Source organism: Uloborus diversus, chromosome 6 (genome assembly GCF_026930045.1).
Source record: "Uloborus diversus isolate 005 chromosome 6, Udiv.v.3.1, whole genome shotgun sequence".
In the NCBI taxonomy this organism is placed as follows: domain Eukaryota; kingdom Metazoa; phylum Arthropoda; class Arachnida; order Araneae; family Uloboridae; genus Uloborus; species Uloborus diversus.
Window position 1 is genome coordinate 59,407,589 of NC_072736.1, and position 26,215 is coordinate 59,433,803.

General features: G+C 34.9%; 1 protein-coding gene across 1 annotated transcript in view; it reads right to left on the reverse strand.

The window, feature by feature from the left end:
* Positions 1–26,215, reverse strand: part of LOC129224608 (protein artichoke-like) — an 89,963-nt gene that overhangs the window by 11,311 nt on the left and 52,437 nt on the right. Inside the window, exons 2-5 of the mRNA XM_054859093.1 lie at positions 22,845–23,088; positions 17,146–17,259; positions 9,975–10,270; positions 7,380–7,528 (exon numbers count right to left, since the gene is read on the reverse strand). Coding sequence (XP_054715068.1) covers positions 7,380–7,528; positions 9,975–10,270; positions 17,146–17,259; positions 22,845–23,087 — 802 coding nt within the window. The 5' untranslated portion in view covers position 23,088. The remainder of the gene's footprint in view (positions 1–7,379; positions 7,529–9,974; positions 10,271–17,145; positions 17,260–22,844; positions 23,089–26,215) is intronic.

The window sequence follows — 26,215 nt, forward strand, 5'->3', positions numbered from 1 at the left end:
AAAGACCACGCCTTGTTTGAAAAATCGAACACTTAAAAAAATTAATTTAAAAAAAACTGTTGGAAAAATGAAAGTATTTTCTGGGTCCATGTTTTTTGTTTTTTTTTTTTTGCTCATTCTATCCATTTCAATGACTAAAAGTAGTACTTCTGATTGAAGGAAACCACCCCATTATGTGATTAAAAAAAAAAATACATCCAACTACAGTATGATATGAAATTACTTGAACATATTGTCCAGTCATATTAGATATTAAAATCGCAAAATGCGATGTAGTTCTGATTTTTTAATATGTTGTTTGGGTCAGTTAGGGTAGTGTAAATCTACGTTTGCAGTTTTCAAAAACCTGTGCTCGCTGCGTAATTCACGAAAAACTGCGAAAATTTCGGACTTTTTTTAGCTTTTCCTTTACAACTCGTAAACTATCCAACTTTTGATACTAAATGTGAATACCCGTTTTAAATCACATTAAATTTTGAACAATTTAAGCTCAAGTGGCGTTCTGTATGACCAACAGTTTAAGAGATATCGTACTTCGAAAATTGGCCATTTTTGGCGAAAAAAGAAAAAAATATGCTTCGATCACATTCCACGCCAAATATGAACATGAACTCCCATTCTAATTAAAAAAAACTGGATATACTGTTACAGTACATTTAATTGGCTTTCATTTAAGCCAAAAACGAAGTCTGTAGATTCAATGATTCTTTTACAATCGCAAAATAAACAAAAAATAAGAAGATTCAATTTTTGAAGAAATGAGACAAAACACTTTTCAGGAAAATATGGAAGATCCTATTCTTAAAAAAAGGGGGGCAAAGAATGATATAATAAGACTAACGTGTGTTTATGTAAGTTATGTGTGCTGGCAAAAAAAGGCGGCTATAAAAAATTAAGTAGGCCAATAGTTGAGTCCTATGCAGGTAATGCAAATATTCCTTCCCCTACTTATCTATACTATGCCTTTCACATTGATGAATTTTCGGCCGTATTTCATTTTTCGACTGGAAAGTTATCTACCGAGTTTGATTTTGATTAGATATTATTTTTGAGCAAAAGATTTTCAGTACAAAACACTTTCCATTAGAATAAAAGAGACATGGACAAACGAAAAAAACAAAATAATTCCAAAAGGGTGAAACTATTTACATGTTACATTTATCACGTATCTTAAAAATTAACTACACTTAATGTCGTGATTGTATTGTGTCGTCGATGGGTACGATCGTACTCAAGGACTGAAAAAAAAAATAATAGGTTGATTTTTTTTTTCATTTTGTTATTTATTTATTTATTTTATTTTATTTTTCTCGATCAGAATGGCAAAGATGTTGCGGGCAGTCTTTTCAAATGGCAGATTGCACAAAACTGAGCAGCTAAGATCAGTTCTGCAACAACAGCATGCTCCATTTTTTCCCTTCTTGCACTAAAATGAGAAAAATCTGAAAAGATCAGGTGATTTTGGATCGTTTAATGTAGTGAACGGTGACGAAACAATCTCAAAACTTATGTTGGTCATCGACCAACTCCGCTTTGAGGCATCCTTCTCCTCTGCCAACCATTTGTTTACTTGTCGGTACGTGTGATGCGATTGGAATGAAGCTACTCTTTTGGTTGAAGACTAACAAAGACGGATCACTTTTGCATTACATGCTGCTTTGAGGAACAGGTGGAACTGAATACTGTCGCAGAATATTGGGGGGATGCCTCATTTCCATACGGAGCAACTAGATCCATCTCTACATCTTCAGCTAAAGCTTCTGGACTCACTTTAGGAAGGAAAGCTATGGTAGCCTTGTCATCCTTACACCAGTTTGTTTGAAAAACACCGCTCAGTTTTGCTTTTCTTAGCCAGGCATGGGAAGATGTGGTATTACATCCACTAACTGCGTGAAGAAAGAGTACGAATCTAAAAGTTATTCTATTTTTCCTCGGTTGAAAAAAAAAGTATAAAACTGAATACAAATTAACTGGACTTTGGCACTTTTCTGGAAGGAAATATTTTGAATGTTTGAGACAAACACAGCAAAAAAAAAAAAACAAACAAACAAAAACACGTCTTCTTCATCATTGATTACGATCTGTTGAGATGTACTTTTTTCGACGGCGGTTCGGATAATGTTTCAAACAGTTTCTCTAGTTGTTTTCATCTTCAGTGCCCTGCAGTGAAAACCTAGGGAGCAACTCGTCATTGAGGTGTCGTTTATTACACGATTTGGAAAAGCGTTTCCTCAGGAGCAGTCTGATGTGGAGAAGTCTAATATAATCATATTGCGCAAGCGCGCAGTCGTTATGATGTATCAAAAGACAGTAAAAACGTCCCTGAGTCATTCCAGTTCTCCAATAAAGCTTAACATGATCATAATCCATTTAACTCACCGAAAAAGTACACAGTTGCAGTTGAATTGTTTAATATGTTACAACTATGGATTAGTTCTTTCAAACTCTCCTTTAGTTTCATTAGAACCAGTTCATTCATTACACAAGTATGCTCACAAAACACAAACCAGGCGAAAATTTAGTGACTCGCAAAATCATGAAGTTTCTTCCAGTGTACATAAAAATCCTTTGAATTCATTCCGTTTTTTACATCTCTTGTAAATGAAGGCGAGAGTTTTTTGCGTAGAAATCGGGACCTGCTAAGTGAAAAAGTGGAAGCATTTTGGTTAATGTTCCTAGGTGCATCCCTATTTTCCATACCTTCTGCTTGAATGATTTTTCAATAAGTATAAACATTCGACAGTATTGCGCTTATAGTGTACAGGGGGTACATTTTTCATTCTGGGTTTCCCGCTGAAGCTTTACGTTTGATATGATGAACCTGGATAGTTTCATTTGCGTTTTCAAAAAGAATGAGTGAACTTTCATTTTCATGCATTCTTTGTTTCTCTGCTCGTCCGTCTTAGGATAATTAAATCTCATTACAAATTCGTCTGATACCAAAATTATTCTCCATTCAAAATGAAACTCGGTAGGTAACTTTCCAGTTGAAAAATAAAATACGGCCAAAAATTCATCAATGTTGAAGGCATAAATACGTAGTGGAAGGAATGCTTGCGTTACTTGCATAGGACTGTCAATTATTGACCTCTTTAAGTTTTCTATAACCGCCGTGTTTTGCCAGCACACATACTTATATAAACACGCATTAGAGTCTTATTATAAAATACTCCCCCCCCCCCTTTTTTAGAATGGGATCTTCCATATTGTCTTAAAAAGTGTTTTGTCTCATTTCTTTAAAAATCGAATTTTCCGATTATTTGTTTGTTTTGCGATTTGTAAAAGAGCTATTGAAACTACAGACTTTGTTTTTAGCTTAAATGAAAGCCAATTAAACGCACTGTAACAGTATATCCAATATTTTTTAAAATTAGTGGGGGCATTCATTTTCATTATTGGCGTCAAAGCAATAATTTTACATTTAGCATCAAAAGTTGGATAGTTTTTGGAGTTTTAAAGGAAAAACTAAAAACAGTCTATAATTTTCGCAGTTTTTTGCGAATTACGCAGCGAGCACAGGTTTTTTACAACTGCCAACTCAGATTTACACTACCCTAACTGACCCAAACAATATATTAAAAAGTCAGAACTACATAGTTCTTTGCGATTTTAGCCCTTTTTTTGGTATAATATGACTGGACTACGTACTATGATAACAATTTAGAGAAGAGCTTATTTTTTAGATTGTTTTTTTTTATATTAGTTTTGAACAGGGACCGATATACACACTTGGGTGCCCCGGGGCAGTGACAAATATGGTGCCCCCCCCCCCCCCCCCCCCCCCCCCCCGGAAAAAATATGAAGGTAATTTTTGGATATTATTTTGATAGAAAGAAAACTCTAAAATAAATTCCTGGTTTTCATGTAAGAAAATTTTTTACAGTCGCAGATGGAGAAACTATGATGGTTAAAGTAAATCATAATGTATGTGCTTTCTGCGTTCCTTTGTTTGCTCCTTTGTTTTCTTGCAGTAAATTCATCTATAATGTCCTTATAACCAAGTTTTGCGGTCAAACTTCCTTCTATTGATAAGAGAGCTAATGAAGATAATTTACCACCAGAAATGAGAGTACGCAAAGGACACTTAGTTCTCTTCAATAGCGAAAATGATCGTTTTCCACTACAATTGGAGATTGGCAAAGTCAAAAACAATTTCAGGGCTGTATCTACATTGGCAAAAGTATCCATTTACAAAGTTTATCGATTTTTTTTAACTTTTCGGTCATTAAACTTTCTTTTCCGATTATTGAACTAATATGAATAAATTCACCAGGAAAAGATTCCTCCAAATCACAGGAGTAAGATTTTTGAAGATCTTTTGCACTTTCTCGAATATTTTGCTTGTCGCATTCAAACAAGCAAGAAAATTTCTTTAATATGCCATCATAGGCTGACATCCTGAATTTTAGTTATATAATCAAATTATCACAGATTACATAAAAACAGGAAACCTTGAAACTTTGCTTAGAGCCTAATATGACTTCTTCACATTGTCCGTCATAAAACTGTTTTGGATTTTTTTTTCTGTCTTTTTGCACTCTGTCTTTTTGCTCAAAAAAGCAAAAAAAAAAAAATGATGACAGAAACTTGGTGTCCCCTTTCCTTTGGTGACCCGGGCCCGGGCTCCGAATGCCCCGCCATAAATCAGTCCCTGGTTTTTAATATACCTCAAAAGTTATTACTTCTTTAAGTTTTTAATTTAGTTGCTAAAATTGAATTTTAAATTATAACTTCATTTTTTTGCATCGTATTTTCTGTGGATTATACGAAGAATTTTTGTTTTTCTTCAAGCCGATTTTAGGACTTCAATTCTGAAAAAAATTCCAGGGGAGAGTTCCAGAACCCCTTCTAGTAAAAATCTTCAAAGTGTGTCTACAACGTTTTTGGAACACAGTAATTTCGAAAAATTGGAGGAGGGAAGAGGAATTGATTTATATTTATTTATTTATTTTTTTTTCCAAAAAAAAAAAAAAAACAGAAGAAAAAAAAAATACGATCGAGAAGAGTCCCGGAGCTCCATCACTTACCCTAACGTCAATAAATACGACCTACAACACAGCGTTCTAAGGCTTCAATTCCTCATCACCAAAAACCGTCTAAAATTGCATTTTTAAAACTACAAGTTTCAAAATTGAGAGATTTGATGAGCAAATCAAATCAGTCAAATTGATGAGATTTTTCCCTATTGTGCACCCCTCTCTCCCTTTAAAAATTATTTTCTAGTTGCGCCACTGTTGTGCGTTGTGTTCTATGTACGTCTGTGCATATACCGTTACAAGATTATTTACCCAAAATTGTCTTACCATTGTTATACAGAAACTATTACTTATTTTAAAGTATTGCTCTTGCACTTTTAAAGAAAATGTGACAAGTTATCAAAAGTTTGAAGAAAGTAAAAAGAGTTCGACTTTTTTTTTTCTTTGTCTGCGTAAAAATTCTGAATCTGGCTCATGGGTAACGGCAGATTCATATGCAGCAGGGTATACCCGTATGTATATCGTTAAGATTTTTTCAAACAAGTTTTTTAATTTATTTATTTTTAATTTTCTTTTAATTTAACTTATCTATTTTTATTTCATTTATTTAAAGCGAGTACTGAGATGTATTTTCATCTTTGTGAAAGTTAATTAATTTACAATTTTTACATATTTCTCTAATCACAATATGTTTGCACTTTTGCAAGTTGACCTTGCTTAAAATAAAATTAATTTTACTCATTCAAAATAATTAGTTATTAAAAGATTTAAAAGATTAAACGTAATATTACTATTAAAAATGTTAGATTAATATTGCTTTTTAATATTTATTTATATATTTTGAAAAGCCAGTGGATGAAAGTACCTCCTTTGAGGCTTCTTGCTGGTTCTGCAAGGGAGGCATACTGCAGCGCCGGATATAAATATGAGATTAAATATTTTCGTGATATATTTTGTAGCTTTTCCCTATCTCATGAATTAAATTTTACTTTTGAAAGTCAGGGGGTTAAAGTGCACCACCCTGCTGGCAATCATGCGCATAATTATGATACATATCTTTTTTTCCCATGATTAAATAAACTCGATTCTTATCATGATAAATCATCATTTCTTTTGTGATTTACTTAGAAGTTTGAGTATTTTGTAGTTTGTCCTGTATTTAAAAAGGATTTAATTTTATATACTTAACACAAATAATCATTTTAAGAAAGAGTTTAAATATAAAAAAATATTTAAAAAAATTTTTTTTTTTTTCAAAAATCAGGGGGGGGGGGGGTGCGAATGCACCCATGATCCGGTCCCCCTCACTCCACGGTGGCGGCCCGTGCACTGTGTGGCCACTGCATAAACCACTTGAAAGAATAGCAAAATGTATTATGGTCTACGAAGAATTGCATTAGCACTTGAGGTGCGAACACAAGTTCATGTAAGCAGGTTGTAATTGCTTTACCACTTTCTACATATTTCCTCTTAAAAAACACATCGCTTCAAAAATCTGATTAATATCCTTATTCAGTGTGAAATTTACTTTTGTTTGACACCATCCATGATTTTTTTTTCTTTTTGTTTTTTCAGTTTATGAAATGTTTCATGATTTTTCAAGATGGCGACCAAAAAAAAAAAAAAAAATCACTTTTTCGCAGTGGCATGGGTGTACATTTTTACTATGTTCACTTCTCTTTAACATCTCTTTCTATATTCCTTTTCATCTTGAAATTTCCTTTCATTTGATACCACACATGATTTTTTTTATTTTTTAAATTTCTTTTATGACTTTTCAAGATGGCAGCTAAAAGACCATTTATTGCGATAGTACGGGTGAATATTTTTAGTATGTTCACTTCTCTTTTAATATCTCATATTTTATTCCTTTTTAGCGGGAAATTTTCTATTATTTGATCCTTCAAATGATATTTTTTAAATTTACATTTTTTTTTTAATGAGTTTTCAAAATGGCGGCCAAAAAACATATTTGTCCAACAGTACGGATGTATGTTCATGAGGAGCATGTTACCTACCATTTCCCACAAGAATCATTTCTGTTGCAATTTGTTTGACCCCTAACGCTATTTCTACTGTACTAATAAAGCAAGCAGGTCCTTCTTCTTTCTGTTAGAATATTGAAATGCATGATGATAAATAATGGAGTTTGACCCAAATGGATTTTATACAACAAAGGAAAATTACATTTACCACCCTTCTGTATTTTTAACAGGTAACTGCGAGTAAACGTTGGTACCCTTTGAAATGGAGGACAGTGAGGGACAATAAATGGAGATTGTTAAGCAGTCCAATTATAAATCAGTAACTTCGCAGAGATGGAAAGTGTTCATTGTTAATTAAAGATACTTCATTGCCAAGAAATGTTAGTACTTCGTTCAAAGGAGTTAAGGGAAATAATACCTTCCATGGAGATTATACTCAATTGCTGAAACACTCCTTCCCAAGTTCCTTGTTCCATTGTTCTAATACCATTCGTCCGAAGAGACACAGTCCTGAGTGAAGGCATGTTTGAGAAGGCATCTTGAGGTAGACTAGTCAGATGGTTATTGCTGCCATGAAAGAAAACACGTTAACATCATTTTTGCATGAATAATAATGCAAGGTATCAGTACTAATTGTTGTTTTGTTGTCAAGATCTGCATTTTTTGGTAGTCGTAATTTAACTACAAAAATTTTTTTTGAGCAATCACGATTGCTTATTGTTCTCATTTGACGGTCCTTGACGTTGTGGTTCCTTTTTCAGCTTGGACCAGGGCTGCAGCACCACCGTCCACCGGCGGCGGCGCGGCTAGTCCAGAGCACTGTCCACCGGAATCCACTTTTGCTGGGCGGTGGCGTCCATGTCCTACACAAGCATGCTCATACACACTCCCCTACGTGCGCACGTCTTTACACACATACACACGCCTACGTGCACGCACGTAAGCTTACGCACACAAAACTATACACACCTAACCATCCAGGAGGAGGGACATGCTTGGGGGGGGGGGAGCCATTTCTAGAAACAATAACTCTAATCAGTAGGGTCTTGTCGCAACTCGTGATTGCGAAAAACATAATTTGAATTCAAAGTTTCGGAATTCAAATTAGAGTTAATTGGGGGAAGTGGGTCACAGATCTTTTTTTTTTTTTTTTTGAGTTCTCTCTGATATTTTTCCCATTTTACTCAAAAGTACTAACAGATGTCAATGGCATATGTAAAATCTATTCTAATCTACATCTAGAATGTATAGCTGAAACTGTGTTTGTAGATTTTTTTTTTTGCTCGCAGGCTGTGCAATTTCATACCTTTGTACAAATTTACCAATCAGGTTTGACACAAAATTTGCGACTTTAGCTGCAGTCTAACAGTACTGATACATTAGCTGTCGCAATCGAGACAAGTAATATCAGCTAGAGAGAAGCTTTGGGCAAATCATCCTAAAGGGGCTCGTTTGAAAAAAAAAATATTATTATTTTTTTTTTAATTAAACAGTTACAATGCTGACTAGAAAGGCAATATCATTTACACAAGAGAAGTAATTTTCATTTTGGAGACGAAGGGTATATATATATATATATATATATATATATATATATATATATATATATATATATATATTCACACAAACAGTCAAAATACAAATGCCAAAAGCAAATGAAAAAAGCGAGAACATCAAAATGGAAAATGAAAAAGGTGAACCCAGGACCAACACTTTATCAAGGGGGGGATTGGTCCTAAAGTTCACAAGGCCCTTTCTGTCTAGCAAGAGGGAAGGTCCCAATAGCTTGCTAACCTCCCCGAGAGCCTTAGAAGAGAAAGGAATCAGAGAACATACCTTAAGATAAAAGAGCACAAGAAAGTTCCGGAGCGCATCTAAACGGATGCACTTTCCGTTTGGATGCACTCCGGAACTTTCTTGTGCTCTTTTATCTTAAGGTATGTTCTCTGATTCCTTTCTCTTCTAAGGCTCTCGGTTCCGTTTGGATGCACTCCGGAACTTTCTTGTGCTCTTTTATCTTAAGGTATGTTCTCTGATTCCTTTCTCTTCTAAGACTCTCGGGGAGGTTAGCAAGCTATTGGACCTTCCCTCTTGCTAGACAGAAAGGGCCTTGTGAACTTAAGGACCAATCCCCCCCTTGATAAAGTGTTGGTCCTGGGTTCACCTTTTTCATTTTCCATTTCGATGTTATCGCTTTTGTCATTTGCTTTTTTCATTTGTATTTTGACTGTTTGTGTGAATATGTTTGTACTGTTTTTGTTTCTAGCAGCTTTGCGCTTGCATTGCGGTACACTTTTGTATTTATTCTTTCAGTTTTTTAAATGTCGTTGATTTTTCAATTTCTTTGAATTTCTATTTTAAATTTGTCTTAAATTGTATCTCTTGTTTTATATATGTATATATATATATATATATATATATATATATATATATATATATATATATATATATATATATATATATATATATATATATATATATATATATATATATATATATATATATATATATATATATATATATATATATATATATATATATATATATACGTCACTACACGCAGGGGAAAGAATTCAAGCAAGTTTTTGTGGGAACTACACAAAGGAGAAGTGCCTTTTGTTTGATTTTAAACAGTTATATTCTCAGAAATTGTATCTGCTTCAATGATACAAAGGAAACGAATGTTTTCCAGACAGAGGGAGGAATTCGCGGGATCTAGGAAAAAATAGAGAATCATTTCAATGATTCTCTATTTTGTGTATCTATGGTACACAAAATGAGGGGTGCTGCAAGGCGCCCCTTATGTTATCCAAGAAATGATACGATATATTATCCACGAAATGAGGGGGCGCCTTGCGGCGCCCCCTCATTTAGTGGCGATCAGGGCGATTGCCCAGCTTGCCCCCCCCCCCCCCTCGGACGGCCTTGTTCAGGACTTTAAATAAAACGGCTCGCTGATGTGTTCAGCTTAGTTTACCTTCATAGCTCACTGGACAAGAGTCATGGTACTCACTCGAGCTCTAGATCATGCAACTCATTAAGGGTTTCAGGCAACCAGGCCCGTTCGTATGTCTTAAGCACGTTTCCATCCAACCATAGGGTGCGCAAATTGTCTAGATTAGCAAACACGCGATCATCTAAGTTCTTGATTCCATTGTTAGAAACAATCAAGTACTCTAAGGAAGAGGGGAAACAATTTGCTTTCAATTCGTCCAGTTGGTTGTAGGACAAGTCTAATTCTGTAAGCCTCCGTAAATGGCTCAATTGCAGCGAGGATGCACTTTCCAGACTGGAAATGATTTCTAGTTCCTGTAAAGGAAAAAAAAAAAACCAGTATGAGACATTTACTATTATAGAACTTTCTAATGGCAAATCAAAATAGAGCCATAAGGGAATTTTGAGTGTTAGAAAATCAGGAATACTGTTCAATGTTTTAAATGTACTTTGAATTCATATACTATACATATATATATACGACGCCCCCTCAATTTGTTCCCCCGCGACGCGCCCTCAATTTGTTCCATTGTACAAATAAATGATCCTTGCAAAATTTAAAGTCAATCCATGAATATTAACACGTGCCCCTAGGGCCCCCTTTTTTGAGTTTCGAAGAAAAAATTGCGTATGTTCTCATTTTTATGTAAAAAATATTCTAACGTTTTATATTTAAAGTAATTTTGAACCTCAATAGGTGCTGCTACTTCCAGATCGACCATTCTCTTACTTTCATTCTGTAAAATTTAACATGTTACAGAGAATAAAATGTACACCAATGGCATTGGGTCAAGCGTACCGCTTTTATGCGCTTGTTCCAACCCAGCGACAGGGGAACGTTTCTTCCCATTAAGATGGACACAAGGGATTCTATAGTCCATTAATGAATGACCTAGGCCACTAATGAACGATCCTTGACAACAACTAATTGCCTCCTCCAGGCTTTGGGGGTGTTGATTTACAAAATTCCCTGTATATGTAATAAGTGTGTCAAATAGAGTCGCAAGGTTTCAATGCTATAAATATAAGTAATTGCAATTATATTTTAATTCGATGTTCTTTAGTTATAAACATACCTAAATGCTTATGCAATTTTTAATTTTTAAAATATAAATTTCGAAAAATCCTCGATTACTGCTAACATAAAAATATACTGTATTTTCCATTGCTAAAATATAAATAAAAAAATATCCAGATCGGAACAATGTAGAAATCTATACTTTAAATTAATTTTCTTCTATTTCAGTACATAGTCCTTTATTATCATCAAGTTCTTGCGATTCACAAGATTTGGAAACCGAAATGGGTATTTATCCTAACCTGTTGAACTTTTGTTTTCTACAGCTGGTTTACCACAATGCAAAAAAGCTTGGCAACTACTTATATCTGCTCGGCTTTCATCACTGTTAATGCCATATTAGGGATAAAGATGCTGTTCATTTATTTACAGTCTATGTAGATGCAGTAAATTTAAATCCAAATGACCTAGTGATCAATCGTACATTCCTTAAGAGAGCAAAAGAAAATCTTCGAGAGGTAAAATTAAGTTTCATGAATTTAAATTTAGATTTTGTAGTTATTCACTGGGATACAAAGCTACATCCAGATGTAACTGGAAAAAGAACGCCGACAGGATTACCGTGACAGGATTATTGCTAACTACTCTAGCTGTAGTGTTTGATACAACGACTTGCAATACCAACCGTATAAATTGTGCATGCAATTTTTTAGAGCAAAAACTGAACGGTGATGTATTACATTTGGATTACCATCATCATGCACTTTAGTTCTAGATCAGATATTCAGATATTCAATTATTTAAGCGCTTTAAAATTTTGTGAAAATATGTCCATCATTCAGAACTTATAACATTTCAATCAAGTACAAATACCAATTGATGACATATTATTGTTCGTAAAAAGCAGAAATGAGAAAGATTACAGAGAATTCTCATAACTTGTAATATTTCCTGGTGAATTTCCTCCTACAGGGATATGTTTTCGGCAACTTGGAGCTTATCGCTGAGCCACATGGGTGGCAAAATGAATTTTTGTTTGAAAATTTTTATATTTAGGAAACTATTTAAATTGTCCTTACATGAAAAGAAAGCCCTTCAATGCTGTTTTACAAAGCTGTTTTACAATTAAATGCTGTATGAAGATATGGTTTTCACAGCCACCCAATCGAGGCTCCTTTGAATAATATAATATGTCTGAAAAACTAGCAGCGTACAAAATGACGACAAACTTGCAGCAAAAGCAGTGATTGGAAAATTCATAAATCACTTATGGTATTTAGGGTATAAACTAGTAGCTTTGTCCGTATTGGATGAAGGAATTAACTTTGAAGATAGGAAAAGACTAGTCCAAAAAATGCTTGTGATAAGAAGACGTGTCTGATGACTGTTTAACAAATTTCAGATAACAGTAGATGATTTGGAATACTTTCTTAGCAAAGATCTTCCTCTTCTAATCAATTACGAGTCAATAAAACTGTTTGGGGATAAGTTACAAATACTAAAAGATTTTTTCCTATTTGATCCTGATTCACGGCAAAATTTTTAAGCTATTTAAAGGGAAGAGAGATTGTTAAAATACAGAAAATTGTGAATGATACAACTGAAAGAGGAGCACAATTAATCGAAGAATTTCGCAACTAATTTACCAAATATGAGTCACAAAGCAATTTATTTTACAGACCGTCCAAGACTATCGGAAAAAAATACACACTATCGAGATACATTGAGAAAAGCGCACGATTAAGGAAAGTTTCTAAAGCATTATTTCATTCTTATTCAACCTAAAATCTTTAGATGATATAAAGTAATTAAAAAGATCAATTTTAATGCTACCTCACTGTAAAAATATTTTGCAAACCTAGGAGAAACGATGTACTGGGTCTGAAGTAAAAACTCGAAGATTTGTGAGAAAATTATCAAAAGTGTTAAAATTCAACGGCCTAAGAGCACGTGTTATTATTGACCGATCGATTTCAAATTTTGCACACGTTACTTTTTATTATAGTGTCACAAAAAAAGGGGACGTCATTTGTTGAATTCCAAAAATAAAAATTTCCCATATAAATAAGGACCACCCTAATAAATATATATATATATATATATATATATATATATATATATAACGACAATTAGCGTAAATTGAATTAATGAATTTTTGTATCTTTTGCATACGTTGTTTGATTATGTATATTATATGGTTTACTTGCTGACTCGCGACGCGTTCCGAAACCTGTGAGGCTCGGTTAGGGTATGCTGCTCCCACCCACTGACGAAGAAGCAGATCAATTGCTTATATTGTTGTTCTTGTTACTTTCTTCTATATCTAATATATAGAAGAAAGTATTGGATTCGTGCAAATTTTCGAATTTCGAATTTTGACGGATTCGAACGTTTTGAGGTGTGCTGCGTCCATTTCGACCATTTTTGGAAAATGTCTGTCTGTCTGTGTGTGTGTGTATGTATGTATGTGTGTGTGTGTGTGTGTGTGTATGTATGTGTGTCACGTCTGTGTGTGACCAGTTTTTTGTGGCCGCTCTACAACAAAAACTACCGCATGAAATCGAACGAAATTTAGTACACATATGTGCCCCTATGTGAACTTGTGCCCATTAGTTTTTGGCGCGAATTCTTCCAAGGGGGGTGGAGCAATGGGACGTTTTTCGAGTTACGCGTGCTTGCTATTCCTCAGGAAGTTACTGGCGGAATCAAACAAAATTTGGTCCATATGTTGGTATTAACAGGAACAGGTGCTGATTCAATTTCGGTGTCAATAACTCAAACGGGGGTTGAGCTGTAGAACGTTTTTTGTCGTCAATTGTGACTGCTGTATCTCAAGAAATAATGAACGGAATGAAAGAAAAATTTATCGGCAAGTAGCCCTTAGTGGGTATAAGAACTGATTTTATTTTTGTGTCAACAGCTAAAAAGGGGGGTAGCGCAAATACTCGTTCTTTTTTTCCATTTTGAGTGCCCTATCTCAAGAAGTAATGCTACGTTCTGGTTGAAATTTGGAATATATGTGAATCCATATGTAAACAGGCTCTGGTTTAATTTTGACGCCGATCGCTTCAAGAGGTGTTGATTTTTTTTTTTTGCGAATAAAAATATTTTTATTAATGCAACAATAAGAAAGATAAATCGTAATAGATTGTCGTCTGCGTATTTCTCGTGATTTTAATTGTATGGAAATGATAGGAAATATTATCTCAATGATTTAAAATTTTGAACTGTTGCCATCTTATGTTTGTTAACAAATAAAATATTTGTAATTCATTCAAGCAAGGCTTTTAAAATAACTTTCAATTTTCGCTCTTTGCTTTGCTTTTGCAATAATTCAGACATTGGGATAGTCGTCAAGTTTTTGCATGTGTCATTTTGTTTTTGTTGGGAATATTGCTTCCTCGTCAAGCATGGGGAGGGATCAGAAAAAAAAAAAAAAAAAGAAAAATATAGAAGAAAGTTTCGTGATGGCCACAACATACTAGTTTTTGTTCATTTTTACTTTCTTCTATATCTAATATATAGAAGAAAGTATTCGGAACTCCAGCGCTCGAATACGCTACCTTGCGGTGATTTATAAAACTGCGTCTGCACCTAAAACATTGCCACGTTGCGCATCACGTGTGTCTGTTGACGTAAACGCGGTCAGTTTGTTCTGAGTAACGCATTCAACATGTCTAAGAACGCCTTCAACAACAGAAATTAATTCGTCCCTTAGTAGTATTCTCGAGCTTCTCAAAATAATTTCGAAAGCTTCTAAGCTTCTCAAAAGTATTAAATGGTGGAAGCGTAAACAAGAAAACTCTGGATTAACAAAATTGGATAACGTTATACCAGGTAAATTTTTTTATTGTTTTGTATGAATTTGTAAGAATATGGGGTTTTTTTTAATCTTAAATTAATTAAACTTACCATATTTTACAGCAGCATTTAGTTGGAATGGACAGTATGCAAAATATTTTCTTGAATATATTATCGTAGAACAAAATGAATAACCGAGAAAGAATTTACTTTATTCCTTTTATTCTCAGCTGAAAGGTTTCGCCAAATTTGTTTAGGGTTATTAATTTTTAGTATTGTGCGAGCAAAGTAGCCTTGGCGAGATTTCGCGTTTTTAGTTAAACCATTTTTAATTTTTATCATAAGTGGAATAAAATGGTAGTAAGATTACAGAATTCGATAAGTGAAAGGAAATAATGGTCAATCAACTGAAAAGAAAACTACCACCATATATCCGTGAGAATTTTGTTGATGATTTGCATAACATGACACAATTAAATCGTAACTCAGAAATTAGAAAAATCGAAACAGAAAATTTTTAAATGAACCGATTCGGGAATTCGAGAGAAATAACTCAACTACAAATGGAAAAAAAAAAATAAGCGCTAGCCAAGCAAGGCAAAAAAGTATCATCTTCTTTCGATAACAATTTGTAATGTCACATTGAATTTTCTAGCATTAATTGTTATTCTTGTCAGGCCACAATTATTATTTAGTTTTATCAAGAATTGATAAATATCGAATTCAACATCGTGGAAATAGCTGCTTAGAACTACGAACTACGTAGTTTGCATGAATCTTTGACGTTTAGTAATGCTTCTTGAATTCTCATTTCTTTCTACGTGGGCCAGAATATCCACAAGACTTTGAAAATTAATTTTAAAAGAATAAAGCGAAAAAATCATACGTACGAACAAAAATCACAACACTTTTAGCATTTTCTTCGTTACCATGTGCGTTTGTTGTAGTTTTCAATTCCGCCATTAGACAGTGACTTCAGTGCCCCCTATAGTTCGTTGGAGTTGCGAATTGGATTCGTGCAAATTTTCGAATTTCGAATTTTGACAGATTCGAACGTTTTGAGGTGTGCTGAGTTCATTTCGACTATTTTTTGGAAAATGTCTGTCTGTCTGTGTGTATGTGTGTGTGTGTGTGTATGTGTGTATGTGTGTCACGTCTGTGTGTGACCAGTTTTTTGTGGCCGCTCTACAGCAAAAAATACCGCATGAAATTGAACGAAATTTGGTACACATATGTGCCCTTATGTGAACTTGTGCCCATTGGTTTTTGGCGCGAATTCCTACAAGGGGGGTGGAACAATGGGACGTTTTTTGAGTTACGCGTGCTTGCTATTCCTCAGGAAGTAACTGGCGGAATCAAACAAAATTTGGTCCACATGTTGCCCCTAACAGCAGCAGATGCTGATTCAATTTTGGTGTCAATAGCTCAAACGGGGGTTGAGTTATAGAACGTTTTTTGTCGTCAATTGTGACTGCTGTATCTCAAGAAATAACAAACGGATTAAAACAAAAATTTTTTGACAAGTAGCCCTTAGTGGGTATAAAAGCTGATTTTATTTTGGTGTCAACAGCTAAAAAGGGGGTAGCGCAATCGCCCGTTCATTTTTTCCATTGTGAGTGCCCTATCTCAAGAAGTAATGCTTCGTTCTGGTTGAAATTTGGAATATATGTGAATCCATACGTAAACAGGCTTTGGTTCAATTTTGACTCCAATCGCTCAAAGAGGTGTTGAATTTTTTTTTTTTTTTTTTGCGAATAAAAATAGCTTTATTAATGCAACAATAAGAAAGATAAATCGTAATAGATTATCGTCTGCGTATTTCTCGTGATTTTAATTGTATGGAAATGATCGGAAATATTATCTCAATGATTTGAAATTTTTAACTGTTGCCATCTTATGTTTGTTAACAAATAAAATATTTGTAATTAATTCAAGCAAGGCTTTTAAAATAACTTTCAATTTTCGCTCTTTGTTTTGTTTTTACAACAATTCAGACATTGGGATGGTCGTCAAGTTTTTGCATGTGTAATTTTGTTTTTGTTAGGAATATTGCTTCCTCGTCAAGCATGGGGAGAGATCAGAAAAGGAAAAATATAGAAGAAAGTTTCGTGATGGCCACAACATACTAAGTAATAATGTTGTTCATTTTGTCGTTTGCATCCGAAATATTTGATATAGTTTTAAGTGCTGCAGTTTTGCGCCTTGTCTATATTAATTTTTCGTTTGTTTAAAATCTCTCTCTCTCTCTCTCTCTCTCTCTCTCTCTCTCTATATATATATATATATATATATATATATATATATATATATATGCAATGCAGTATACGCTCGAATATTAGCTGAAATAATGGCAAGAAGTGTATATACAAACCTCCAGGCTGTTTTCCAGTCCAGAAAAGGCCGGTTTTCCTCCGTCCGTCAATGCTTCCACGTCGCAGTGGTTGATCTCTAATTTGCGAATGTTTTGACCTTCAAATAGGTCTCCCTAAAGTAAAATTGAAAAAATAAAAAAGTCTCAGTGGCATAGAACAATTTAAATGGATATTTTCGTCGAAACAGGAAAACTTGATGTTTAATATTTCAAAATTGGGTTGTTTCTGAAATTTTAAAAGTATTTTTTTGTGAAAGAGCATGCTGAAAAACGTAGGCTTTAACCATTTTTTAAGTAATTTGACAAAGTTTAATATTTTTTAACAATTATTTTAATCGGTGCACAGATTCAGTTTTATTTTTTACGCTTCTGCACGTGACTTCACAAGTGAAGAAATGCCATTCAATGATGTCATTAACGCAGAGCACAAGATTTAATTCGCTTTTTTACCCACATGTAATGGCAACGATATAGTTGATAGCAAGCGTAGAGCGCAATATTTAATTCGCTTCTTAATTATCATATTGTGGAAACGCGGTAGACAGCAAGCGGAAGCACTCAGCGCGCCAAAGTACATCACTTGTGACGTCATAAGATCACGCCTGATTTCCAAAATCGGACATTGAAAATAAATAAATAAATAAACGCTGGGAAAAGAAAAGTTTTTTTCTCGCTCCATGTTTTTTTTTTTTTTTGCTTATTCTATCAAATTCAGTGATTAAAAGTATTACTTTTGATTGAAGGAAACAGCTCCACTGTTTTATAAGGAAAGCGAAGTATTCGGAAATTAAAAAACAAAATCTTCACTGCCTACAACATTTTTTTTTTGGTTTCCAATCCCGCACCGAATTCAGTCCCACGGGATTTCGGGATTGTAGGGAGCCAATCCCGCGGGATCCCGCGAGATTGACTTAATTCTTCTAAAAATTAAAATTTTATGTCAAGTAGAAAAAGTTCTGCTATTTAAGAGAGACTGCTTTTATTGCATGAATTAATAGTCTTCTTGAATTCCGTACAACAATTGTAAAGCACTACAAAGTCAGATCCTAATTAACAATCATTGTTTGGTAAGCAAAAGTGTGCCGCTCGTATGGGATGGTAAAGGGCGATTCTCGAAAAGATGTCCCGTGCGTAACGCTAAGTTTTTTATTTTTTCCAGCTAACCAAAGCCTTCAATAAATAATGCTGTTGGGAATAATACATGCTTCAATATACTATAAAAGCGTAACTGTTAGTCTTATATTTAATTAATAGTTACTTGAATAAAATAAAAAAAAAACTTAGCGTTATGCACGGGACATTTTTTCGAGAACCACCCTGAATGATTTTTGCTCTGAAAATAATGTGCTAGATGAAAACACGTGCTGTAGCTCTACCACAATTGATTTTTCTTAAATTAAATAATTGGATATTCTGAAAAAGAACCGCATTACTTCATCATCTTCTGAAATAGATTTTTCTTTTCTTATGCTGAGTTTTTGCTCAAGAACAGCAAATTTCGGACAAAAACGATGTCTGTAGGATATGTGTTTTGCTGTATCCAATTTAATTTGTATTGATAATACTTCTGTTGCTTCATTAACGTTTGTCGTTGTATCAGTGAGTTTGATTCATTACATCAAGGGATGAATACTGCATGATTTCATCATTTCACCAAGTCGCATTCTCAGTAAAAATGTTTGAATAACTTCGCCAATTTGGCCTCTCACTTAAAAGACGATATCAAGAACTCGAGCAGCTTAACGTACTCGAGCAGCTTACTGTCATGCGAGTCATCCTGTGTTTCATACAAATTTCTGTCGCTCCTTTCAAAGTCGTGCCGAAAACATAAATACTGTCAGATTTTTCATTGCTTTCTTCTTTGGAGTGCACTTTTTGTAACTTAAAGGTTTTGAGTGCATTACAAAAGCTTACCTATGCTCCAACATTGCTTTCAGGCTTCTCCAGCAGGTTTTCGAATATATAATACAATTTCTCCATTTTTTCTGAAATGTAGTTTACTGGAATTTTAATTTTAGTGATGGTTTTCAAAAATGCTTATAAGTTTGCCTCATTTTCTCAATTGCTGAATGTATGAAAACCGAAACCTCGAATAGGAATTCATTTCATTCTCAGAAAAATATACTCTATTTTTATTTTGTTTTTAAATGATAAATCCATCGTTGGTCATATGAGACTCAGTTTTTGCTCTTCTTGCAAATATATGAGGAAGAAGATTCAAACTTCAGATAATTCTGGTGAAAACAGTCGTTTTATGAGCGGCAAAAGCTAAAAAACACTTGAATGGAGAAAAAAGAATTCACGGGATTGGGGATCCCGCCGGATTGAGAGCGAAATCCCGAGGGATCAATCCCGCTAAATGTCCTGCGGGATTCGTGATTGGAAACCCTAATTGTTATAAACTTTCAACTTTACTCCGCATTGCACTATTCGTGTGGCTCCCTGGTAATAATCACTAAACACACTGACAGGGACGTATCTAGGTCATTTTCGAACAGGAGCAAGACCTCGCTTTGGCGCCCCCCCCCCCCCCCTTGAAAAAAAAATTCTTTGATAATGTCATCATCAGACCTTTCAATATATATTACACAGAAAATCCACTGAAAACACGCCCACATACATACATAATTATCAATAGCGTCACTACGACGGGAGGGGGGGGGGACTCATCCCGGGTGATACCCATCTCAATGGTAAAACAAAAGGTGGATTTTTAACTGTTTTATAAAAAATACTAAGATTTAAATTCTGAAAAATTCTCCAAAAACTCTCGATACGTATTTTTAAAAACATAACGTGAAAAAAATTGGGTTGTGGCTGTCCCACGCCCAGGAGACCCCCATAACCACCTCATCTTTGACATTTCGGACACAATTACTTCAGACCCCTTTGGTTTGTACCTCGGAGTATTTTTTTTTCCGAATTAAGGGTATTTTTTCTTTTCTTTTTCTTTTTTGAAATTCATTTCTTAATCTAAAACTTCCCATGCATATTTTTAAGGGGATGAAAGATTTCTCACAGCCCTTTTATGTTATTCACAGCCCCGCAACCCCCCTTTTTTTATGTCAGTCTAAAAAAGATTTTTCTCTGTATCAGGTGAAACTTGATCCAATTTTCTCATTTAATTAGAACAGTAAATGAATAAATATAGGAGTTTCTATTTCATCGGATGTGGATGTCATTGGCTAAACTCAATTCAAGCCCGGAGCTATTGCGGGAAATGTTATTGGAGAAGATGAATTTGAAAACGGTGTTTCAAACGTACAAAACTGCTCAGGAACCCTTTAGCCCCTATAGCTGAGAAAGTTTGTGCAATTTAGTTTAAACCCCGGAGTAGGGTTGTTCTTTGAAGCGCTTTTGTTTTCAAATAAATTTTATATGCATATTTTTATCAAGTTCTTTTTTTCGTTGTGTAAGAGCGGGATTTTATTATTGTTACAATTATAATGAGCTATTAAGTTGTTAGTAATTATAATGAGCTCTTAACTTAAATTCTATTTTTCACAAGAGGGAGGAGCGGGAATTTCATTTTGCTTTAACCGTAACGCGTATTTTAATCTAATTCTTCCTAACAGACAATTTAAATCTTCGAGAGCCAAATAAGATTTCAAAGCAATAATAGGGGATAGGTGAACGTTAGCGAGCAGATGGCGGCAGACCCCTAGCATTTTAATCTATATTTTATCTCTCAAATATAAATAGAGCACACCATTGCGCAGATGATGCAGTTACACATGAATCAAGCGTAAAATTTACATAAAATACATTTAAATTTAATTTTCAATACTTATTTTATAATGTACGAGTAACTTTCGTTACTCCACAAAAACAAATGCGTATTGTTCCTGAAATTGCATGAACTTCATGTTTCCATAGAACTGATAAAAGAGTGAAAGAAAAAAAATGGGAGCGGGGAGGAGGGGGAGGCACCAAAAATTGCTGCACAAGAATTCCTGCATTTTATAATAATAGGAAAACATTTTGTCTTTAGCATACCGCAAAACTTGTTTAAAAAACACATATTTTGGGGGCTACAAGCTACAAGAGCAGGGTCATTTCTCCGTATAAAGGAATCAGCTTTTGAAAAAAGAGTTCCTTGCAACACGGAAACACGTATCTGTGGCAGCAGTTTCCTTTCTTTTTTTTTCAGGAAAAAAAACGCATTTTAAAAATATTATTATTATGTATGTTACATTTTTTCTGCATCCTTTTTTCCAAGTTACTTCCATTTAATGTTTTGATGTTAAATATACATCAAAAGTACCGAAACGAAATTCAAGTTTGAGAGCTGTGAAAACTGGCTGATTTCCCACCTATTGACGTTGATTTTGTAGTAAGTTACCGCCCTAAGCCAGGGCTAAGGCTCTCTTAAGAGGTTTTTCGCCTCCAGCTCATGTGATTCCTATTCCGGGCTGATGTGTGCTAAAAAGCACGAAACTGCAGTCCTCGGAGGGAATAACTGAGCTGGTGGTGTATTTTAAGTTTATTGACGTTGATGTTTGAAGAAATTTTAAATATTATGGGTGGCAAACTATATTCATACTGAGCAGAAAATATCTCAATTTAGCCCAATTTTTCTCTAAAAAACCAATTTTATCTGAAGAAAATATTGTCAGCCTTCAGAATTTTGAATTGAATCTCAATAATTATAGTGCGAAGTTTTTAAATTAAACAATCTCTTACCAAACGTCTTAAACATTTAACCAAGATGATAATTAAGATGAGGACTGATGATATTTTTTTCCATGCGCGCTTTAGCTGTCCTCCTAAATTCAGCACAAGATGCAGGGCCGATTAAGATATCGATGGGCCCCTTTGCCAAATACTTTTTTCATGGCCCCTAGTATTTAAACTTTATATAAATTTGGCCGTTGGATTAAACAATTTTAGCCATAGACTAAATTAATTTCAGCCATTTGGGGGCCCTAGGGAGACCATGGCCTAGGTGGCATGTTCAGTAATCAGACCCTGACCAGATTGCTTTTTCGATATATTTTTTAATTGAATTAAAATTAAACAAGGTGAAAAAAAATACCGTGGAATAATAAAATGAAAAAGGCAAAATTATCAGAGAAATATGTAGTACGAGAGCTCGTACCACAGAGAAACGCTTTAGCGAATTATTCTAAATAGGATCAAGATTGTGGGAGTGGAAACTCGCTCCAGTTTCTAAAAAGGGGCTACGCCCGAGGGAAAGCTGTAAAACAATTTTACCTGAGGCCAGTAGGGTAGACTAGTTCTCGTTCTTATGTAGTAAGGGACATCACGTTGACAGTTTTATTATGATTTTACTGTGGATGAAGCAGATTTAAGCATTTCCGCTGTTTTTGGGTGATTCTTAGCTGAGATGTAACAAGAACTGGTCACAAGAAAATGCATTTATGCCATTTACTGCGCCTACCTGCTTTCCGTCTATCTTTTTCATTCTGTCAGCTTGTGCCTGTCCTGAGGGTTTTTTTTTTTTTTTTTAAATTTCTACTAAGTTGTTTCTTTTTTTAACTTTTTCCTTGGGTAAAAATATATATTCATGTATTTATTTAGTCAGTTTTGCGCCTCTGAAATCTGGCGCCCGGGGCGCGAGCCCCGTCTGCCCCCCCTCTAGTTACGTCCCTGCACACTGATGCAAGCAATTTTCGTAATTAAAACAGGCTTAAGCTCATCGGAAAGATATATTTTCCAAAATCAAACAATGAGTTTACCCTCAGTGTTCCCATATCGGGGATATCATACAGTTCCACAGCCTCCATGCGCACCCCTCGCATCAGATCGAGAGCCCTCTGGACGTCCGCTGGTGTGATGGCATCCCCGAAGCAATTGAGAACCACTCCGTCTTCCTCTTCCTCACATTCGCAAGGGTACAAGTCCTCCTCCTCCGGACATGAGGCTCCGGACAGCACCAGGAGACAAAGGAAAAAGAAGGCGATCTGCGATGGCACGTTCATGCTGGGCACAAAAAAGAAAAAATGGTTCACATGACAAGCGATCTGAAAGGAGCTGTTTCGGTTGATATTTTTGTGTTACTCTTAAGATGCGGGTTGGGGCATCAAATATTTTGCTGGCCAAACGTTTGGAATTGCTCCGCCAATCTCTTATACTTTTCCCGATTTTGATTTATTTTCAAACATATAATTTTTTTTTAATTTTAAACTTTTAAAATATATGTTAAACAACGTAGAAGCACATTTCATAATACCAGTAGATGATTCTGAACATTTGAAGTTTCAATACAGACACAATGAATTATTAATTTTTACAATACAAGGTACCTGCGCCCCTGCTTGCTGATTCTCACCAATTCCCGAAGATTGCTTCGCAATCTTATTTGGTTCTAGAAAAGTGAAATCGTCTGCTAGGAAGAATTAATTAAACTACACGTCACGATTAGAACAAAATAAAAATGTAAGTGCCGGAGAATAAGTTCCAGCTCGTTTATTAACTATACCAGACTGATGAGTCCATGACAAGGATGTAAGCTGAAGATTCTGGAAGTCATTCTCAGACTCAGTAGGTATACTGCATGTAGTTCTGGCATTGTCTTCTCTGCTTAATATTTTAATGTGATTCTACCTCTGTTCACTAAGCATATCTAAATACACATACCAGGACACCACACTCCGATGATGAATATGATATTTATTATGTAAAAAATGAAGATGATGGTTTGAAAATGAAGGCAATCTGGACTTAATTTCTAACGAAAGAAGTACAGAAGCTATATGGTCTTCAGAATTGGTTTTCATAAGAATATAAGCCTGCATTCCGTCTAATATGTAAAAAATTACATAGACCTGAAAGGAAGAGTAGCAGCGCCCGTGAGCTTTCATGTAAATTAAGCCCCGCTGGCAATGTTTCTGATATTGTTCATAAACTTGCTCGCACCGTTTCAGAAACTATTGATCATGAATTTGCTCGCAACGCTTCTGATAATATTGTTCATGAATTGCTAGTTCCGTTTCTCAAGATACTGAACGGAACGACGAAGGCTTAATGAACACATATTATAATACTATGCCTGCCAAAAGTGTTTTCTCATTTAAGAAATTAATCCCAATTGAGCTGAACTAAAATAAAAGGATTAACGGCACTAACTTACCTTACAGCTTCTGCTTCATGCTTCTGTCGAGACGACAAACAATCTCGGAAGGACGAACGAGCAGATGCAAATTTTCAGACCATCCTATCGTTTGTGATAAAACACACACATGTCACTTTCCCAATGCACTAATTCTTTCCCTTCTGTCTGTATATATATATGTGCAAATCATATTTATATTTCTTTAAAAATTTGAGGAACATTTTAATAAAAGTATTGTTCGACAATTACAGTGATTAACAGTGAGTTTCCAATTGAGAGCTCCCCTACATTTTAGCATGAAATCATTTAAAAGCAGTTATTATGTGTCGATCGACTTTCTATCGACACATAACAGTAGTTTGCGAGTATTTTTTCGTCATCATCTTTGAGGATTTATACAAACATGCAACTTAAAATTGGAATAAACTAATTACAATACCCACACAAAATACATCCGGCTCAAAAATAGTTATTTCCGAAATATTTTGTCTCGCTGAACACGAAAATCACCATACAAAGTTAAGATTGGCTATTTTTCAAGATAATTAGCCAACTGGAGAAATTAAAATCTGCCTAATGTGCTTTTTTTCCAGGCAGATAGAAGCACCTTTATGGAACTGACCGTCTTTTAAACTTCGACCCCTCGTTGTGATGGAAAATCTCACTACATAAAACACAAATAGACTTAAAGAAGTTTACATTTCGGGTAGAGAAATGCCCAAAATGAGCCTCTAGTAGATCCACCCATTTCTGCTGCCACTCATGCTCATTCTGCTGGGAATAAGGAAGAACTTCGTGCACTAAAAATGATTCAGAAACGTTCCTGGAAAATAACGGGCTGGTAATGTACCCAATTTCTGCCAGCAGCATTTCTTGCAAAAACAAGGAACGTTTTCCGCTAAAAGGCAGTAACCTTCTTAAATTTAGAAATCTCCTCGGGTCTAGAACCTTCAAAGGGAATTAGGTAGGTTTAATGTAATTGATTAGAACCTTCCTGATTTACTGCGAACGCTCCAGAAGCAACAACTAAACTAAGGCAGGAGTGCAAGTATAAACCTAGTATATCCCTGTCCTGCAATTCTTGCCTCGCAAAAATTGCAGCTATCCCGAGACTTATTCGCTCTCATTGGGAGCATAGTCGATCTGGACGGGCCGTAATCGAATTAAAGCCGATATACTTATTAAACACGCTCAGTTAATCTTTAAACCAGTAGCTAAAAATATTTTTCACAATATTGAAATTCAGCATTTGTGCAACTTCTAGCAATTCAGGAAACTTTTTTGCAAAGATACTTGATATAATGACATAGATGAAACCCCGTGAAATCCCGACACGTTACGCGGAAATAATCAGTGACGTTTCGGAATTTTTTTACAGTATGAAAGCTATGAGCAAAGATAGTTTTCTAATATGGAAGAGGGAAATTCCCAGAGATATACTGACCGAATGGTTAAAGAGAGAACTCTTAAAAACACTTCAAATACGCGCATTATAAAGATACTGCTTTTGATTTAAAAAAAATTGGAGGGAAAGAGAAAAGCACCTTTTTGAAACCTTAAATGGTGTGTTTCAAGTATTTCTAAGCAGCGGAGAAGGTTTTAGGGGGTAACTAAACCCCCTAAAGGGACTAAAGGTGAACTAAAACCAGTTGAGAGGGGGGGGACGGGGAAAAGGTTGCGTGTGTTGAAAACAATAACTTTGCATAGCAGCCAAAAGACGAATCTGCTAAATGCAATATACAAAACAGGCCACGGAGAGCAACACACTACGTTTTCCCATTTAATTACCTACTAATTTCCTATTGCAACTACCCCGAAGCAGGTTTGCAACATACAACGTCCTTCTATAAGTTTTGAACACTTTATTTGCAAAGCCAATGCCAACTTGTGCATTCTCTGACAGTGTAAACGAACTAAAAGCACACGTGATTCATTCTCTGGACTATATTCATAATTTTTGTGCTGAAAAGAAAAAATGCTCAAAACCAACATACA